Below are 21,948 nucleotides of genomic sequence, written 5' to 3' on the forward strand. Positions count from 1 at the left end.
TAAAGATTTGTGTGATTGCTTATTCTTACTTATTTTACTTTTTGACTGTGATGCTTAGCATTTGGGATCATAGCTCTCTCAGTAGGGCCAGTCTGAACCTGTACTCTCTGCGTTGGAAGTGTGGAGTCTTAACCACTGGACCGTCAGGGAAGTCCCCTTTTTGTTTTTCAAACATTGACTTGCCGACTTGGCATATTTTTACCCCCAAGAAATACTGTTTTTCTTCAGTCTTGGTGGTAGTTTCTTGGTTTTGTTTTTAAATTGAGAAGTTTTTTTTTTTTTCCCATGTAGACGTGAGTAAACAATTGAGAAGTGTAAATTGAAAGAATCCCTAAAATGCCTTTCACTGTGCTAACATTTTTTGAAAACAATGCAGACTTACAAAATCACTTTTCACTGTGTGGTTTACTGACATGATCAGTACCTATATTCAATGCTTACTGTTTACATAGATTTTAAACTTAGTGTTGATCCATCAAAAAGAGGTCTTTGTGACCCTCGTCTTATACAGAACAGTTGATTGTACCCATAGACTATAAAGTATTCTGTCTAGTAATTGTTAAGTATGTTAACACAGAAACTGAAGAAGAATTGTGGTTCCTTTAAAAGCTGGCTAGCAGCATTAGTTGAGGATAGAACCATTTTCTGTCCATAATATTCCACATTCTCTTTCATCTTAACCTGTCATTCACTTGCTTTTCTGTGGTGATAATGTTATTTTGTTGCAGATTTATTTCCATGGATTTCCCCCCTTTACCTTATGTATTTTTCATGGAAAATAATTTAGTGAACAGTTTTCCAGATTATCAGTATCTCCTTTACTGAGACTTCATTTTCTTTAGTGTATATACAGAATTATCTCATATGTAGTAATTATTTCCAGATACTTGCTGGGAAGTAATGACCACACTTTGATTTCTGATAGGTAATGGGTCCGTCTCAGTCTGGCTAGAAAATTAACAATCTTATTCATCTTTTCAAAGAACCAGCTTTCAGTGTAGGTGATTTTGTCTGTTGACATCTCGTTTCTAACGTCATCGGCTTCTGTGCTGCTTGCTTTCGGCTGCACCATGTGGGATCCTAGTTGTCCAGTCAGAGATGAAGCCATGCCCCTTGCAGAGGAAGCAGGGAGTCCTAACGACTGGATCCCCAGGGAATTCCCTAGCGCTACGTTTTTAATCTCATTAATTAAAGATATGTTACTTTAAAGTCTACATTAATATGAACATTAATAATTGATTAGGACTTAGTGTTAAAATTTACCCCTGAGAATTATTTAAGCTCAGACATATATTTGATAAGTTTCTTCTAGCATATACATTGTGACATTGTATTTAGGTACAGAAGTTACTACAGTGGAAAGTTACTTGACTGCGTTTGTTTCTCACTGTGTTACTTTTGGACAAATATCCCTTTGTCTTAGTTATTTCCACAAACTATATAAAATGTTATATTCTAGTAACAAAGATTGTGAGGAATCAGTAGCAGAAGCGATACTCTGAACTCATGTAAAAAAATAAGCCAGCTGTATGAGTTAGTTGATGGCCTATGTGGGTTTTTTCGCCTGTACTGGGTCTTCATTGCTGGGACTGCTCTCCAGTTGTGGTGGCTTCTCTTGTTGCGCAGCGTGGCCTCTAGGGGTGCACCGGCGTCAGCACCTGTGGCTCCTGGGCTCTAGAGCACAGACTCAGTAGTTGCGGTGCCAAGGCTTAGGGCTTATTTGGCTCTGCAGCATGTGGGATCTTACTGGATCAGGGATCGAACGAACTCTTGTCTCCTGCATTAACAGAATTCTTTGCTACTGAGTCACCAGGAAGTCCTTGCCTGTGTGTTTTAAAAGGACAGTGGAGGCAGGTACCTTCTTGTCAGGGATTTCTGTGCTGTTCTCGTGGTATGCTTTTTCTGTTACAATGGACTGGTGTCCTGGGGCTTAGCACTGCCATCTGCAGGCTGAGAGCTAGCTCTCGAGCTGACCAAGTACTTTGATGGCAGTGTTTCTCTTTAAGCTGAGTTGAGTGCCATTCTACCAACAGGGATATATTAAGCACAGACTGAGCAAGGTTTGCCTTCTGTATAAGCCTTGAGAGGTGAGATACGATTTTTCTTTTTTTTTAAAGAAGGATGATCAACAGAAAATCAATTCTTGAAAATGGGCTCCAATGACAAATGGCCAGTAAACACATAAAATTATGCTCAACATTATTAGCCATTAGTGAAATGCAAATCATAATCACAGTAACATGCCACTCACTAGGATAGCTGTAATTAAAAAACAGTAAAATACCAGTGATGATGTGGAAAAATTGAAATCCTCTTGCATTGCTGGTGAAAATACAAAATGCTGCAACTGCTTTGGATAGCAGTCTGACAGTTTTTCAAAATGTTAAAACACTTCATATGATCCAGCAGATCCACTCCTAGATATATGTCCAAGAGAAGTGAAAACATGTCCATTCAGAAACTTGAATACAAATGTACAGTATTACTCATAGAAGTCAAGATGTAGAAGCAACCCAAATATCCATCAGCTGATGAATAGATAAAATGTAGTTATGTCCATTCAAAGAATATTATTCCTCATAAAAAGTAGTGAAGTACTGATAAATATTACAACTTGAAAGAACCTTAAAAAAATAAGTGAGGCCAGTTAAATAAGACACCTGTTATTTCACCTATGTGGAAAGTATAGGCAAATCCAAAGAGAGAACTAAGTGCTTGCCAGGACCAGAGGGGATGGGGATTGGGAGTGTCTGCTGATGAGTATGGGGTTTCTTTCTGTAGCCAGTCCTTGTCGACTGACTTGACATGCAGTGACGAAAACCTCTTCAAGAGGAAAAGATCAATTTTGTATTGAAAGAGCAAAGCATTGTGGGATTCTTTCATCTAGGATAAAAGAGACCCAAGCCAGGATGCAAAAAGCCAGATTTCTTTTAGGTATGTAATGATATGAAAAGGGGTTACATTATTTACAGTACTTAATTCTACAGCTTTAGCAGAAATATTCTTTGCCTTAATTATTTAAAACACCACACTTAAAGCTGGTTTTCCGCCAAAAAGTGGTGTTATTTCTAAATTTTATCCCTGGATAGATAAACTATTTCTTCAAATTACTCTAGGAAAAATAAAGTTTAAATGCAATATATTTTAGAAGTATGTATACTGTTCATTCAGTATAAGAAAGCCAACTAAATAAAGCCTATCCAATTACCTATTGAACCATGTTCAATTATAAAAGAATACAAATGAAGTGAAACCAGCAAAAATGCCAACTAGAAATACGTACCTTAAGGAGATACACAACAACACTAGTGTAACATCATTGAAGTGAGTTAACTGGGCAATGAATGGACTACATTATATAAAACCTTTGACCTACAATCAACACAAAATGGGCAGAAGATGGAGATTAGTGATTCAGCTTGTTTTCTAGTGAAGTTTCTTAATGAAAATTGTGAGTAAAAGCTTAACACAATGTTAACATCAGTTTTGAACGACCTACAGTTTTATCATAGAATGAATTCAGCTGGCAGTTGCTGTTACTTTGAGGGTGGCATCAGTCAATAAGCTGAAAGATTTAGTATTTTTAAGGCCTACATTTTAAAGATTATATGTAAAATACTATTTTATCATCTGGCTTCAATATGATTCAATACACTGAAGATGGCCAACTTTCAAAGTAGTTTTTTGCATATAATTTTCAGTGTCATATTAACTCAGTGTTTTTTTTTAATGTGTGTTTAAAGCTTACCTTGAATTTAAGGTTTTCTTTTCAAAGTGAGATTTTTTAAGTTTTTTTTAATAATTATGTATTATAAACTTGGTAAATTACATTTAGCAATGGCCATCTCAGTTTCTCAGGAATTGATATTTAGACATTGCTATCTACTACTGTGAACCAAAACTGGGATTTAAAAAGCAGTAGATAACAGTGTAGCATGGTGAAACCATTTAAAAGACAACATGAGTTAAGTTCATTCTCTAAATGTACTGAAGTAGACTCACATTTTTCAAGTGAATTAATTTTTTGGTTATCTTAGGCTTCTTTTCTAATTTATGTATACTCCAGACTTTTTTTTTTTTAATGTTTTTCCAAATTTCTTCAAAAGAAAATGAGATTGATTTTGCTTGCTTGACACAAGCTTGTAAGTAAAAAGTTCAAGATGAGCCCTCTGGGAAAAAATTACTGATAGGGTAATACACTTGTGATTTGTTTATGACTGAAACATCATTCAGTTAGTTCAGTTCAGTTATGTCTGAATCTTTGTGACCCCATGAAATGCAGCACGCCAGGCCTCCCTGTCCATCACCAACTCCCGGAGTTCACCCAAAGTCATGTCCATCGAGTCAGTGATGGCATCCAGCCATCTCATCCTCTGGTGTTCCCTTCTCCTCCTGCTCCCAATCCCTCTCAGCATCAGTCTTTTCCAATGAGTCAACTCTTCGCATGAGGAGGCCAAAGTATTGGAGTTTCAGCTTGAGCATCAGTCCTTCCAAAGAGCACCCAGGACTGATCTCCTTTAGGATGGACTGGTTGGATCTCCTTGCAGTCCAAGGGACTCTCAAGAGTCTTCTCCAACACCACAGTTCAAAAGCATCAGTTCTTTGGCACTCAGCTTTCTTCACTGTCCAACTCTCACATCCATACATGACCACTGGAAAAACCATAGCCTTGACTAGATGGACCTTTGTTGGCAAAGTAATGTCTCTGCTTTTTAATATGCTATCTAGGTTGGTCATAACTTTCCTTCCAAGGAGTAAGCGTCTTTTAATTTCATGGCTGCAGTCACCATCTGCAGTGATTTTGGAGCCCCCCAAAATAAAGTCTGACACTGTTTCCACTGTTTCCCCATCTATTTCCCATGAAGTGATGGGACCAGATGCCATGATCTTCGTTTTCTGAATGTTGAGCTTTAAGCCAACTTTTTCACTCCTCTCTCACTTTCATCAAGAGGCTCTTTAGTTCTTCACTTTCTGCCATAAGGGTGGTGTCATCTGCATATCCGAGGCTATTGATATTTCTCCCAGCAATCTTGATTCCAGCTTGTGCTTCTTTCAGCCCAGTTTCTCATGATGTACTCTGCATATAAGTTAAATAAGTAGGGTGACAATATACAGCCTTGACGTACTCCTTTTCCTATTTGGAACCAGTCTGTTGTTCCATGTCCAGTTCTGTTGCTTCCTGACCCGCATATAGGTTTCTCAAGAGGCAGGTCAGGTGGTCTGGTATTTCCATCTCTTAAAGAATTTTCCACAGTTTATTGTGATCCACACAGTCAAAGGCTTTGGCATAGTCAATAAAGCCGAAGTAGATGTTTTTCTGGAACTCTCTGGCGTTTTCCATGATCCAGCGGATGTTGGCAATTTGATCTCTAGTTCCTCTGCCTCTTCTAAAACCAGCTTGAACATCTGGGAGTTCATGTTCACGTACTACTGAAGCCTGGCTTAGAGAATTTTGAGCATTACTTTACTAGCATGTGAGAAGAGTGCCATTGTGTGGTAGTTTGAGCATTCTTTGGCATTGCCTTTCTTTGGGATTGGAATGAAAACTGACCTTTTCCAGTCCTGTGGCCACTGCTGAGTTTTCCAAATTTACTGGCGTATTGAGTGCAGCACTTTCACAGAATCATCTTCCAGGATTTGAAAGAGCTCAACTGGAATTCCATCACCTCTACTAGCTTTGTTCGTAGTGATGCTTTCTAAGGCCCACTTGACTTCACATTCCAGGATGTCTGGCTCTAGATGAGTGATCACACCATCGTGATTATCTGGTTCGTGAAGATCTTTTTTGTACAGTTCTTCTGTGTATTCTTGCCACCTCTTCTTAATATCTTCTGCTTCTGTTAGGTCCATACCATTTCTGTCCTTTATCAAGCTTAGACTAAAGTTAAAAATGGTAGAGATACCAATTCACATCCACTTGCATGACTAAAAAGTGAATAGGTTGATGAGAATGTGTGTATTGCTGGGGAATGTAAAAAAGGTGGCTGCTCTGGAAATCATTTTGGCATTTTCTCAGAAAGTTTCTAAGTAGAACCGCCATATGGACCAGCAATCTACTTGTAGGAATATAACCAAAAGAACTGAAATAGCTGTTGAAACAAAACTTGTAAATGTTTATAAGCCTTATTCACAATAGCCAAAATGTAGAAACAACCAAAATGTCCATTTGTACAAACAAAATATGGTGTACCCATACAATAAATATTATTCCACTATACAAAGGAATGAAATGCTGATGCATACAACATGGATGAACACAGGCTAACTGAAAGAAGCCAGACAAAAAGTGACATAGTGTATGATTCCATCTATATGAACTATCCAGAATAGGGAAGTCCAGTGAGGCAGAAAGCAGATAAGTATGTGCCAGGGGATGGAGGGTAAGAGTAAATTAATGGGTATGGAATTTCTTATGGGGGTGATGAAAATGTTTGGAAAGTGGTTAACAGATGGTAGCCACACAACATCATGAATGTACACAATGCAATGGAATTATATACTTTAAAATGGTTAGTCTTACATGAATTTCACCTGTTTAAAAAATGTTTTGGTATCATCTCAGAATGTAGTATTGTTATTCTGAAGTTAGTGCCTAAAAAAAATTACCCAAGTTAATAACAGCTCTTAAACCTTCAATGTTAAAAGCATGTACTTTCTCATAAAGTGGGACAACAGAATTTGAATATTACCCAAATCAATTAATCCTCTTAATATTGTTTCCCTTTCCAAAATGGAATCTAAATTACATTTCCTTAGTATTACATTGAGCAAAATGTTAAAATTTTCAAATCTTTCAACTTTTTTTCTTTGCCTGGCTTGTGAGATTTTAGTTCCCTGACCAGGGTTAGAACCCAGGCCCTCAAGCAGTGAAAACCCAGAATCCTAACCATTGGACCACCAGCAAATCCCCATGTTTAAACGTGGGGATTTAAATTTTTTATTACATTTGGAAAACTAGTTGGCTCTTATTTTAGAGAAAGATTTTCCCTATTCAGCTGTTATGTAGGTCTTAACAATAAACTAATAGTGCAATTCTGTCTTTCATTACATATGGGTTTTGGTTTTGCCTCAAACTAGTTTGTAGGGAATTTCTGCCTGCATTTCATAGCTGGAAAATATGAGATCTAAAGCTATCAGTTTCCCCCAGGGAGATTTCCCCACAGCAGCGTTCTTTGGACTTCTCTACCTGAGTTATATTCCTCAGAGATCCACCTTGAGCTGAAACTACATTTTGATGACTCAAAAAAGTCACCGATGAGTAAAATTCTTGAAAATTTGTAACAACTGATTTTAGTTTCTAGAATTTAAAGAACATCACATGATAGCCAGAAATGGTTTGTTCGCTAATGAATTATAAACTACCGGTTTTTATGTCTGAGTGGCAACTGTTTAAGAATTCATTTAACAGGAATAATGTATTCTACAGTGTTCTCAAGTATTATAGTTTGTAATCAATAATATAAAATTTCAAAACATTAATTCCTATAGTAAAAACAAGTTCTTGCTAGTACTTTGTACTTTGCCAGTTTCATAGTACCATCTGATTCACCAGAATCACTCAACTTTCCATATTTAATTACATGTACTAAAAAACCCAAATGTAATAGAAAAATTCAATCACAGAGATGGCTTTAAATACTTAAAAATTTCTGAAGTAACACTTTATTCTAACCCACATACAAGGACATTTTGGTATGCTATTTATACAGTTTCCGTGAAAGTGAAGTTGCTCAGTCATGTCCGACTCTTTGCGACCCCATGGACTGTAGCCTACCAGGCTTCTCCGTCCATGGGATTTTCCAGGCAAGAGTACTGGAGTGGGGTGCCATTTCTTTCTCCAGGGGATCTTCCCCAGCCAGGGATTGAAACCGGGTCTCCCGCATTGTAGGCAGACGCTTTACTGTCTGAGTCACAGTTTTCTTAGTGTTCCCTAACTTTGGGCTTCCCAGGTGGCACAGTGGTAAAGAATCCACCTGCCAGTGAAGGAGATGCAGGTTTGATCCCTGAGCCAGAAAAACACCCTGGAAAAGGAAATGGCAATCCAATCCAGTATTTGTGCCTGGAAAATTCCATGGACAGAGGAGCCTGGTGGGCTACTGTCCATGGGGGTCAGAGTGGGACACGACAGTGGCAGCACAACTTTGGACTAACTGTATGAACGTGGTTGTAGGCCAGAGGTTTGACCAGAGTATGTGGCACTTCAAAATACTACTCTATATTCTAATATTCTGAAATGCCCGTGTGATCATTGTCTAGTCAGCAAACACCAAATCTGAAGAATCAGGATGTGGATGTTTAACAAGTATGTAGAATTTTTGTGACCAGAGTTCAATATAGCTAGCTGTAGTGTTATTAATAATACAGGACTTATATGTTTTTCTCATGGGCATGAGGACGTCACATTACACTTTCTGTTTCTCAGCTTGTTTTCTCAGCTTACTGTCAAAGTCTGTCAATATGTTTGAAACGAAATCAAAACCAAATTTAAAACGGAAAAAAAAATTGCAAAAGAATCAGATTCTGGCTTCAATATAGTTTGTATCTGTAAACTGATGTTAAAATGCTTTTAAAATGCTATTTAGGAAGGCACAATTTGGTAGCTTCAATTTTTCATTTATAGCTTTTTCTAAACAAGATCCCAAAAAACTGCCACCTTAATTTTTTGCTTCTAGTACTTTTAAGCACTTCAAGGTTCAATATGAAGTGCAGGTAAAACCCTCTCATTTTCAAAATTAGTAAGAGTAAACAATACACTGGATAGTGAGCAGAATATGAAAATGCAGGCTACTTCATCGAAAGAGGAAAGTTCTTACCAGGCTTAGAGATTAAAGAAGATGGAACAAAGGGCTTCATGACTGGAAACTCAGAGCTTTGGTTTAAGTGAGCTCTAGTTATCTAAGCTAGAAGTTAAATGCAGAAATACAAGATGACATGGTTATCCTGAACATGAGGCTGCAGCTAAAGCATTACAAATAAAGTATGGTGATAACTGAGTTAGAAAAGTTTAGTTACTAATCAGCTGGACTCTAATCAGTAAAACTATAATTTGTAATTTTCAAGAATTTGGCTTCATATTAAAAATTTTATAGTATATAAATTACATATACAATGTTTTCCTGTAATTCAAGCTATAATATAATATTCAAGTCTATATGTTTATTTCAGAGATGCTCAAAAACCCCATTACTACTCTCCCTTTCTCCTATTTAGAAAAACCAACAATTTCAAAAATACTTGCAGCACAGAAATACTCTGTGGTTCATCCACTATTTCAAGCCCATATCAGTAGGCAGTTTTTCAAAAGTAATGCATTGTGCTATTCTCCTAATACCTAATACGATAGGGTCAAATAACCTGTTGATTTATGAACATTTTCCATGGGCAAGAGTGTTACGGACAATAGGATCAAGTTGACAATGTTACTGTTCACTTTGAATACTAAATTGTGCTTACATCCTAAAAGTTAAGATGAGCTGCAGTAAGGATGGGACCATAAGTATGTCCATTATGCCATACACTAAAAATTAAATCCTAAAAATAAGACAGTGAAAATACCTTATGTTAATTGAAAAATAAAAGATGAAAACCAATAGGAATTGGTAATGGTGTACTTTTTTGTTAAAGCTCTGAAGTTGTATGAAATTGCCATCCAAACTGAGGTAGAGACAGGCCCTAATGTTATTCCTTCCTTGTATTAGAACTTAAGTCCTCTCACTTCCAACTTGTATGTGCTCTCCCCCTAATTATATATACATCATTTAATCTGAAGTGTGTTATGATAGAAAAATTACAAGGTCATTCAGGTTTTTTTTTCTTTACAAAATTCTTAATTAGCAAAAAAAAGTACTTATAAAATGTACACAGTGTTCTTCCTGCCAGCCATAAATATTTTTGTTTTTCCTCCAAGTGTAGAAAAAAAGGGTAGAGAAACTGTATTATGCAAACATTATGACAGTCATGTAATGAAGACACTAGAGCATAACTAACAGATAAGAATATTTTACCTTAGTGTCTAATTTTCCTCTTTGAAAGTTATGCATAAACTCTGATTCATATTAAATCTCCTACTAAAGCAGATTTAAATTCTATTAGACACAATCTATTTCCATTTTAAATCACATACAAGTGCTATGTGATCAGAGGGATGGGAAACACTAGGTAAGGCTTGGTGGGTAGTAACTTCTTCGTGACTAGGTAATGGAATCACCTGTTCAACCTCTAAAGCATTTAAGTCAATGAAAATATAATCCAGACAGCCATGAAAGCCACCAACGTAATTTGTGTAAGCAGGTTCACCACAAGCACTTTTCAGTTTGAAGAAATGGCTAAGAGACATGTTGCATCGTTCCTCTTCCCCATTGGAAGTCCAGTCTTCATGATCCTCTGCAATGCTGCCGTTGATGACAAAGTGATACATTCCTGTTGATGGGGTACTATTAAAGTCCCCACAAAATATAACTGGTATGCCAGGATACAGATCACAAGAGACATGCCTAATGTGAGCCAAGGCTACTGCCATTTGAATGAGACGAATGTACCCACCTAGGAACATAAAAAACACTAATGTTAACCTGTCTTTAAAAAAAATTAAAACCCCACAAATTATAGTATCTGGGTAACATTCAGGATATTTATTCGTATGTATGAGGAGGAACTGGAGGAAGATGGTTAAATGTAAATGTAAAATTTCAAGTTTCAAGATTAATGATATTGGGTAATTAATACACAACATGATGGCTATAGTTAATACTGTTGTATGGTATATTTGAAAGCTACTAAGGGAGTAAATCCCAGAAGTTCTCATCACAAGGAAAAAAAAACTTTTTGGGGGTGTTTATATGAGATTATGGATGTTAACTTATTGTGATAATCATTTTGCAATACATATGTCATTATGCCATATACCTTAAATTATACAGTACTGTGTTATAAACTATATTTTGACAAAGAAAAAATGTATTTGTGTAAAACAACTTTTACTAACTTTAAGTTACCATGTTCAAGCCACTTGTGAAAATCAACAAAACCTACCTTTGGGGTGCCAGTAGAGATGGGTGTTCGCAACACATATCTTTTTAGAAGAGTCCTTTGTAGACTGAAGAACAGAAACCTAAGATAAACAGAAAATGATGACTTCAGTTTCTATTTCCTGCTCTGAAAGAAAAAAATTTTTTTAAATCTAAGACTATATGATGAACTGACATTTTATTCCAAAACCTTCCCTGCTGATGAAGTATGATAGAAATTATGAAACTTAACTTTAAAATTTTGGAATATACATGAATGGGATTCAGCATAATATTTTAATAACAACCCAACATATAGAGGTAGCATGAATACAGTTCAGATGGTAACACTAAGGTTGGAGATGGTGTTTTTAAGTGGTAAGTGTAGGCATAGGAGTCAGGCAGAAGTATCTTTGAATACCCACTGTACCATTTATAGCAGTGTGACCTGGAGAGTAACATTTCTTTTTCCTAAACCAGCTTCATCATGAGTGAAAAAGAAGCAATATCATCCACTTCAAAGAGAAAATTTAATTGTGTGAATTCAATTAAATGAGCTTACTCAGAGATGCATGATACACAGTAGGTGCTCAAAAAAAATTGAAGCTACTCTTCTTAATATGAACAAATCCAGTCACCTAAAGAATGGACAGAGTTTCAGAGCAACATCTATAAAACGGGAATAGCAGGATTACTATGAGCTAAAATTAAAAGCTAATATTTATGGCATCACGGACTCGATGGACGTGAGTCTGAGTGAACTCCGGGAGATGGTGATGGACAGGGAGGCCTGGCGTGCTGCGATTCATGGGGTCGCAAAGAGTCGGACACGACTGAGCGACTGAACTGAACTGAACTGATGGAGCACTTCGTAAAACATGCTGGAGACTTAAATTTGAAGTTCTTCAAAATGTGTCACCAGTGTTTGGTAAGTAATAAGAAAATATTAGCTACTAAATTTTCTTATTTAGCTAAATACACGAAATCGTAAGCACGTCTTTTTTCAAGGTAACCTGTAGCGTGCAGGGCGCATTTCAGGTACTCAGTATTTGCTCAATGAATGAATGAATGCTAAATGACGTGCTTAAGATTCAAGAGCAAACACTTTTCAGTAGAGTCTGGTCTAGTTTCATCTCTACTATAAGCACCCCCACCCCTGGCACCCCTTCCAGAAAGAGTATGTACAGAGACTGGCGATGTCACTTTACCTGAACGACAGAAGATCTCTGGAGCACCCTTTCTTGCGCTGATGGATACAAAGCTAGTTTCTCCAGCAGTTCTTTGTGAAGTGGGTCGGACTGCAGGGCTTCATGGAAAGCAATGTCATGCTGGCTAAGGAGGCTGAACTTGGACTTTCGGTAGAAAGTGGCCAGGCCTTCATGCTGCTTGATTCGAAACACGCCCTCCAGCCCAAAGGCCTCGAGGGCCGGCACCAAGCTGTCTGTAAACACGCAGCGGTCAACTTCCTGCAAACAGATGAGGTCGGCGTTGTAGCCCGTGAGCTCCTTTTGGATAAGGTTCTGGCGGTAGTCGAGTTCCAAAGCGTAAGGGGCACAGTATGGGTACAGGACCGTCCGCGAGAACTCAGTCTGGGCGTATGTGTCAGCCAGAATGTTGTAGGAGACTGTGCGGATGAGAGCGTCGTCCGTCACCTTCTTTGTGTAGAGATGCCGGTGGTCAAAGGTGCAGGTGCCGGGCCCCGCCTCCACTGGACACACACTTTCCAACTCCCGGCTTGGCCCGAAGCGCTGCCCATTGCCCGGAGTGCAATGAAGCTTGAGCCGTAGCCCGATGTCGGCATTTGACGGGGTGTAGACGCGCTCGTCTACACCCGTCTCGGTCCAACCAGGAGAGGGCGAAGAGGGAGACGATGACGAGGGGCCTCCGCCCTCAGGCTCCGCCGCTCTGGGTTTGGTTTCCTTGTACCAGCGAAAGAGTGAACCGGTGGGATCCCCAAATTCGACGCCGAGCTTGGGGCATACCGGGAAGCCGGCCATGATGTAGCGCGGCAACTGTAGCTCGGTGAAGGTGGGTGGGTTACGCTCCACCTTGTACTTGACATCACCAATCTGCAGCACCGCACCGTCCTGCCAGGCGTCCACATTGAGCACGTCTTCAGCTACTGCCTCCTCCCGGTAGTACAGCTTCACCACGGGCTCGCAGGCTGCAGCCGGCTCAGGCTCAGGCCCAGGCCCAGCACAGGCCACGCCACTGCTTGCGTTTGGCCGGTTCTTCCTGTTCTTCTTGGCGGCGGCTACTTTAGCGTGGCCTTTAAGGGCATTGGTAGCGATCCGGCTGAGAGCCCGACCAAGCGGCTCGCTCTGGTCGCGCTGCATGTTCTTGTGGCTGCCGTCGGCCAGCGCGAATGACAGGCTTAGCTTAGGCTCGGAAGGCACACAGCGCACCACAGCGCGCTCCATCGCGCCCACCGAGGTCTCAGACGCCGCCTCGGTCCGACTGCGCCGCTCCACCGCCGTGCGGACCCCACGAAGCGCGGCGCGGACACCTGGGAGCCTCCACATGAACCTGGTGGCCCAGCGGCTGGGGCTGAGCAACCGCCAAGTGTCAAGTAGACACAGGGAAATCGCAGCCGCCGGTTCCGGGATCCATTCAGCCCCTCAACTTCCGGCCGGCGCAGAGAAAGTGCACTGAGCTCTCGCCACGCACTTTCGCCAGGGCAGCTCACCTACTTCTTTTCTCCAAAGCTACGCTTTTTTCGAATCCATCTGGCTTAATTTTATCTTTAACTAGAGTCATAAATGTAGAGGTCCCAGAAGGAAATATTAGACTCCACGATTTTAACGAAAGTGCAGTTGGCGGGCAGAAGAGAAGGCGCGCTCAAACCGGAAGTGGTGGGGGTGATGTCCCGGGTTTCGCTTCCCCGAAGGAGATAGGCGTGGTCCCTGGGTTTTAACCGCTTGCTTCTGGTGCTGCCTTGTGCTAGGGCGTAGGGAACTCCACGCAGATTGCCAACCTGTATTCAGGTGTGGAAAGTGTTGCTTACTTCTCAGCAGCATTCCCAACGTTGCTCACTTTCTTCTGAGGTGTGGTGGGTTCATCTCTGGCCGAGCCAGCGCCGACGCGCAAAGCAGAGATTTTGTGGTAGTAACTACGAACGATATATCGTGAAGTCGCTCAGTGGTGTCCGACTCTTTGTGACCCCATGGACTGTAGCCCACCAGGCTCCTCCATCCATGGAATTTTCTAGGCAAGAGTACTGGAGTGGGTTGCCATTTCCTTATAATAGCTCTCAATTAGGGAGTAGTGACTGTGCTGAAAACATACAAATATGAGGGCCAAAGAGATTAAGTTAACTGCGCACAAGGCCAAACAGACGTTGCTGAATGAATGACAGGAGACAGACTAGCCAGTGAGTAAAAGGAAATGAGAATGCAGTTTCTTTGAAAACCACATGAAAAAATTATTTCAAGGGACAAATTTTGTGTTAAATATAATTAAGTGATTAACTGAAGGAAAAAAAAAAAAACAACTCTTGAAGATTCAAAGAAGAAATTAAGAATTCTCTCGTCATGGCAAAGGGTTTGTTTGCATCGACTTTCCCGTCTCCTACAACTAGAATGTTTATTGAGTGTCTAATAATAAGCCATACTATTTTCCCCTGGCTTACAGTGAGGAAAACAAGCCATTTTTCTAAAAGAAGGATGAATTTTGCAATCGTTTGAAATTTATATTCTTGTCCTCCCCTTTCCCAAGGCAGCAAGCATTTGCCGAGGTGACTGGATACCTGATGGTATGTAATGTGGGGCTACACTGAAGGGATAAAAATCATTACATTGTATCAGCTGACTGCCTGAAGAAAGTCTCAGTACTCCAGTTCTTAGCACCTGTAAGGGCCGGACCCCAGGGCCATGTCGAGCTGCCCCTCCTCTCTCCTGAGGCGAGAAGGTTCCTAACGGAAGGGTCCTCCCAGATCCTGGGGACCAATGACAGCACACTTCGCTGGCTAAAGCCACCCCACCCCAGCCACGTAGAAGGACCTGTCAGCCCGAGAGGCCTCGGCCTGATGACCTATCCGAACCCCAGTCCATCTAGCCTGACCATCCCTCGCCACAAAAGTATAAAAGCCACCCCCAACACGGTCCTGGTGCGGACTTCCTCGACCTGCCTCGTTGGGGTCCAGGAACCCCGCCTGGGAGCGCTTCCCCATTAAAGCCTGTTAGACACTCTTTTCGGTGTCCTGGTCGTCTTTACCTAACAGCACCCACATTAGCAAATATAAACTTTGAACTGGCATTTTTGTTCATGCAACTTTGCAGAACTCAGTCAATCTTAAAGAAAGACACTTAAAGAATATCAAGTCTATTTAAAGAAAGATAAGAGCCCTGTTAGAAAATGTGGGAATTCCCCAGCAGTCCAGTGGTTAGGACTCCACGCTTTAACTGTTGGAAGTGAAAGTCAAGTCTCAGTCATGTCCGACCTTTTGCGACCCCATGGACTGTAGCCTACCAGGCTCCTCCGTCCATGGGATTTTCCAGGCAAGAATACTGGAATGGGTTGCCATTTCCTTCTCCAGGAGATCTTCCCAACCCAGGGACTGAAACCAAATTGTAGGCAGACGCTTTACCATCTGAGCCACCAGGGAAGTCCTTAACTGCTGAGGGCCTGAATTCAATCCCTGGTGGGGTAACTAAGGTCTTGCAAGCTGTGAGGTGTGCCAAAAACAACAAAAATAACCCCGAAACAAAAACCCTATTAGAAAATGTGACTTTCTTTAGAGTAATCTCATGTACTTTAACTCTGTAGCATAGTCTTAAATCCCAGTTTGAGACAGATACTTTAAAGTGTCATACTTTCAGAGGTTTTTTTGGTTTTTGAATTAAAAAACAATTTTTTTTCCATAGAGTAAAACCATATCCGCAGTGAAAAATGGTAATATTCCCACTCTGATTCCTATACATATGCAAACATTTATGAATTTATACCCTTTCCCCCACTTTTTTTACACAAAAGGAATGTAGTATACCCATCATTCAGTATCTTTGCTTTTCATTATCTGCTGTTATTTCTTTCAAGAGAAAGTTTCTGCAAGTTTCCTGTAAGTGTCTCAAATTCACATTGAAAGTTTAATTTGAACTCAAAAGACTTGAAAATAATAAGTGGTGTATTTGAAGCTAAATTTTTATGAGGCTAAATGGTAGCATAGTAATAATTACATAATTGAAATTTGAGATTGGATGACTGAACCAATACTTTGTTTTCCCTGATACCAAAAGAAGTGTAAAAAATAACATTTTATTCATACATTCTCAATTCATACCAAGAAACACAAGCTAACTTCTACTAATCAAAAGCTATGGTTGATGGAATTATTTTTGTTACTTATAAATATATCTGCAGAGATTAGCATGTGAAGACAGTTTCTTGTAATTACCTTCAGTTAATAAATTGGCATAGATCATTAATATACTTCTATTTTTTATAAACTTAAGGTCAACATGAAACTGTAGTTTTGAGTGATAGCACTCAGAAATTTTGAGTAGTACTTGGTGATAATCACTACAGGGTAATCTATTCTTATATATTCAAATTTTAATAATTTCTATTTGCTTTCTAACACCAATTTCTATTTGTTTCTTTTAAAATTTTTTTGAGTTTTATTGAGATATAATTGATATATAAGATGGTATTAGTCCAAGATGTACACCATAATGATTTGGCATATGTATATATTGCTGAATGATTACCACAGTAAGTTTAATTAACACTCATTACCTCAGTGGTTACAATTTTTTTCTTGTAATGAGAACTTTTAAGGTCTATTCTTTTATAATTTTCACATATAGTGTAGTCACCATGCTGTACAGTCCATTCCATTCCAGAACTTGCTTATCACAACTGGAACTTTTTACCTTTTGATCACCTTCACACATTTTCTTCATCCAACCCCCTCCATCTGTTCTCTGTATCTGCGAATCACATTTTTTTAGATTCCATATATAGTTGAAATCATACAGTATTTGTCTTTGTTTGACTTATTTCACTCAGCATAATACCTATCCTTTGTTGTCACAATGGCAGGATTTCCTTTTTTATGGTTGAAAAATATTCCATTATGTATCTGTTAAATATATCTATACATCAATATCATATCTTCATATCTTGCATTTCCTTTACCCACTCATCCATCAATGGACACTTAACATTTAGATTGTTTCCACGTGTTGGCTATGGTGAATAATGCTGCGGGCATGCGTGCTAAGTTGATTAAGTCATGTCCAACTCTTTTCGATTCTATGGACTGTAGCTTGCCTGACTCCTCTGTCCATGGGAATTCTCCAGGCGAGAATACTGGAGTGGGTTGCTACACTCTCCTCCAGGGGATCTTCCTGACCTAGGGACTGAACCCGAGTCTCTTATGTCTCCTGCATTGGCAGGTAGGTTCTTTACTACTAGCACCACCAGGTCAGCCCAAATAATGCTGCACTAGACGCTAAACATGCAGATACTGTTTTAGGATATTGATTTTGTTTCCTTTGTAGGTATATATAACTGGAAGTGGAATGCTGAATCAGTAGTTCTTTTCATTTTTTGAGGAACTTTTATTTCTGTACTGTTTTCCAGACTGCCTGTATCATTTTACATTCCCACCAACAATGCTATTTTTAAATTTTAAAATATTTATTGTAACTTATAATGATTATATTATATATTAATAATACTATACAGCATAGTATGTGTAATACATAATACAGCTGTATCATTTTTTCAGTTTTAAGATTGAGATGCAGCTATATCAATTAACATAAGTATAGTAAAAGTGAAAGTGATAGTCACTTGGTTGTTCCTGACTCTTTGAGACCCCACAGACTATAGTCCGCCAGACTCCTCTGTTCATGGAATTCTCCAGGCGAGAATATTAGGATGGGTAGTCATTCCCTTCCCCAGGGGATCTTCCCAACCCAGGGATCAAACCTGGGTCTTCCATGTTGCAGGCAGATTTTTTACTGTCTGAGCCACCAGGGAAGCCCCTAATATAAATATAACTAATCTTCATGTAACAGTAAAGAAAAACTTATTTTGAAAGGAAAAATCAAAGAACTTATGTAAAACATAACACAGTTTAGCTCCATAAAGAACTCTTCAGCATATAGATTTTACTCTTTTTCCTGCACACTCATTTTAAATTTTAAAATGAACAATACATGGTTTAAAGCATAGTAGGTTAGTCTCAGGACTTCCCTGGTGGCTCAGACGGTAAAGCATTGTCTATCTACAATGCAGGAGACCTGGGTTCGATCCCTGGGTCGGGAAGATCCCCTAGAGAAGGAAATGGCAATCCACTCCAGTACTATTGCCTGGAAAATCCCATGGACAGAGGAGCCTGGTAGGCTACAGCCCATGGGGTCACAAAGAGTCGGACATGACTGAGCGACTTCACTTCAAGTTAGTCTCATAAGTTCTCTTAGCATTGTCAACATTTCTATCAAGAAATAGAAAAAATTTTTTTTGTATAGTATTAGAGAATCACATTTTAGTGTCATTACATTGGTGCTTTTAAATAATTAAGGTTTTGTGAAATATAATTATCTGGTTATAAATAATATTTCTAACCCCTAGACTCAGAAATAGAGCCTTTAAAGGAAGCATTTTAAGCTGCAAATTAAATATGTTTAGATAATGAACATTTTTTTCTTTCTTTCAAAGCAAAATATGTAATAAAATCCCAGATGTATCTTTTGCAAAAATTGATAGGCTGATCTTAAATTTTATATGGAAATGCAAAGTATCTAGAATAGTCCAAATTACTACTTTTTATAAAAGAACAAAGTTGGAAGACTAACACTACTCAAATTTAAAACTACAGTTGACCCCTGAACAACATGTGGAATTAAGGGCGCCAGTCCCCCTCCCTACCCCATTACAGATGAAAATCCATGTATAAGTTTATACTCGGTTCTCCAGAACCTCTGTTTAGCATCTGCTGATTCAGCCAACTGACAATCGTGCATAGTACTGTAACATACATTTAGTGAAAAAAATCTGTATATAACTGGATATTTCAAAACTGTCTTGTTTAAGAGTCAACTGTATAACCATTTTTCCAAGACACTGTAGTACTGGAATAAAGATAGACACAGGGATGAAAGGAACAGAATTGATTGTCCAGAAATAAAACTTTACATTATGGTAAATTGATTTTTCAATAAAGGCGATTCAGTGAGAAAAGGACAGCATTTTCAACAAAGGGTACTGGAACAACTGTATATCTATATGCAAAAAAATAAACTTGAATCTGCATCTCTTACCACATACAGAAATTGACTCTAAATGTATCATAGGCCTAAATGTAAAACTAAAAAGTAGAAGACACAGAAAATCTTCATGATTTTACCTGTCTTTCATAGATAACAACCTCAAAATCATAATCTATTAAAGAAAAAATATCTTGTTTGACCTTATACAAATGGAAAAATTTTACTCTTCAAAAGACATGATTAAGAAAATGAAGACAAGCTACAGACCAAGAGAATATATTTGCAAATTATCTGATAATGTGCATCTAGAATATAAAGAACTCTTACAGCTTCATGATGAAAAGCTAAATAGTACGACTTAAAAATGGATAAAGATTTAAATAGACATTTCATAAAAAATATGTTAATGGATAATAAGCACATGAAAAGATATTCAACATTATTTGTGTTTAGGGAAATGTAAATTAAAGCCATAATGAGATACCACTGTATGCCCATTCCAATACTTATACTAAAACAGACGGACAATATCAAATGTTGACAAGGAATGTAGAGGAATTAGAATCATTGTATTGTTGTTTTTTTGGTAAGTAAAATCTTTCAGCCACTTTGGAAAACAGTTTGACATTTTTGTAAAAGATCAAATAGGCTTATTATTTATCCCAGCAATTCCTACCAATGAGAAATAAAAGTGTATGTTCATCCAAAGATTTGTTCACAAATGTTCATGGGAGGATTATTCATAGTAGCCCTAAAGAGGAAACCATCCAAATGTCCGTCAGCTTCTGAATGAATAAACCAAATGTGATATCCTCATTTAATGGAAGACTGTTGTTTGGCTAGTTGCTAAGTTGTGTCCGACTCTTTTTTGACTCCATGGACTATATAGCCCACTAGGCTCCTGTGTCCATGGGATTTCCCAGGCAAGAATTCTGGAGTGGGTTGCTATTTCTTCCTTCAGGTAATGGAAGACTATTCAGCAATAAAAAGGAGTGAATTTCTGTCACATACTACATATGGATGAGCCTCAAGCACATCATTAAGTGAAAAAAGCCATACACAAAAGACCGCATAATATAAGATTCCATATATATGAAATTTTTCAGAAATTGTAAACCTATAGAAACCAAAAGCAAATCAGTGGTTGCCTAGGACTGGAAGTGGGAGTGAGGACTGACTGCATATTAGCTGAAGGGAACTTTTTGCAGTGATAGAAATGTTCTAGAACTGGGTCCTGTTAATGGTTGCACAACTATAAATACACTAAAAGTACCCATTGAATTATACACTTTAAAATGGTGAACTTTATAGTATTTAAATTATACCTGTAAGAAGCTGTTTGAAAAAAGATATGCATTGTATTAGTCAAGATTTAATGAGGGAGGCAGAAAAGTAGATTATATATATGCCTTATATGTATCCAGTATTTGTATGTTTATATATATGGTTATTACAGGAAACTAACTGGCTTATGCAACTCTGGGGGCTAGTGAAGCAAGTCCAAAATCTGTAAGGATAGGCTGTCAGGAGGGGGAGAGCCAGAGAGGGGAAAGTGATGGTAGACCAAGCTGCTGTTTGGAGTCTAACTCAGGGCATGTCTAAAACTTTTTAAAAGAACTTCCACTGATTGAGTGAGGCCCTAATAATCTCACATCAGGGACTTGAATTACATCTGGAAAATCTCTTCATCACAGCAGTACATTAGTGTTTGAATAACTGGACGAAGGTGTGTGCAGAATATAAAAAGCCACTGTCCTCCTTACCAAAAGGTAAAGTGGGAGGATGAATCAGGAGTGTGATTAAAATTACTATATATAAAATAGACAACCAACAAGGACCTACTGTATAGCACAGGAAACTGTACTCATTATCTCTTAATAACCTATAATGGAAAAATATCTAAAAAAAGAATATATACAGATATATAACTGAATCAGTTTGCTGTACACTTGAAACTAACACAACATTGCAAATCAACTATATTTCATTATAAAATTTTTAAAAAAACAGTGACAAAAAAAAACGTGTTTTGTTTTCTACAAAAAGATAGGCTGCTTTTACAAGGTCTGAGGAATTTCAGTTTGTTCATTCACTGACTCAAATGATGTTTTTTAGAGGAACTATTGTGCGCCAGGATAGGCTGTACTCTCATTTTTAAAAAAATTCTTTACATGCTCACTGGCACGTAGAAGATGCTCAAATATTTATTGAATGACTATGCCATGAATACACCACTAGATTTTATTCATCTGCCGATTTTATTTATGCACATGGTATTTGTGTAGGCTATCATCACTTAGATGGAGTATCCATTGTGCAGTCTTAAACAGCAACTTTTCACGTTTCTCTCTCCACGCATATTCAAAGAATGTACACACTTAACTTTTTCTGCCAAGAATTTCCTGAAGGAAAAGCGCAGTCGAAACAAATAGCAAATAGAGAAACAAGATAAATTCTTGATTAGTTATAATATTTACAGGGAAGTAGCTAGGGGACACTTGAAGACTTGATCCCCCTTGACAGTGAGTGTTTTACATGAATCTGTTTCCAGCAGTTCCACCGCCCCTTCCAAGGGAAGGCAGGTAAGTAAAAAATCTCATTCACCCATCCTCCATTTACTCGAGTAATGAATATTATTGTTATGATAATCCTAATCTGTCGCAGCTCAGCAACTGCCTCTCCAGGCAACTGGTTGCGGCCGCGACAGTTTCCATGGCGACAACTTT

At 38.6% G+C, this 21,948-nt stretch overlaps 1 protein-coding gene across 1 annotated transcript; it reads right to left on the reverse strand.

Annotated features, from left to right (window-relative positions):
- Nucleotides 1–6,092: 6,092 nt before the first annotated feature.
- PDE12 (phosphodiesterase 12) lies at nt 6,093–13,630 on the reverse strand. The gene is made up of 3 exons (XM_027958256.2): nt 12,215–13,630; nt 11,032–11,110; nt 6,093–10,542 (listed from the first exon to the last, which is right to left on the reverse strand). The coding sequence occupies exons 1-3, from the start codon at nt 13,526–13,528 to the stop codon at nt 10,100–10,102; spliced, it is 1,836 nt and encodes a 611-aa protein (XP_027814057.1). The 5' UTR covers nt 13,529–13,630; the 3' UTR covers nt 6,093–10,099.
- Nucleotides 13,631–21,948: the final 8,318 nt, after the last annotated feature.

The sequence above is a fragment of the Ovis aries genome, chromosome 19 (genome assembly GCF_016772045.2).
Source record: "Ovis aries strain OAR_USU_Benz2616 breed Rambouillet chromosome 19, ARS-UI_Ramb_v3.0, whole genome shotgun sequence".
Taxonomy (NCBI): domain Eukaryota; kingdom Metazoa; phylum Chordata; class Mammalia; order Artiodactyla; family Bovidae; genus Ovis; species Ovis aries.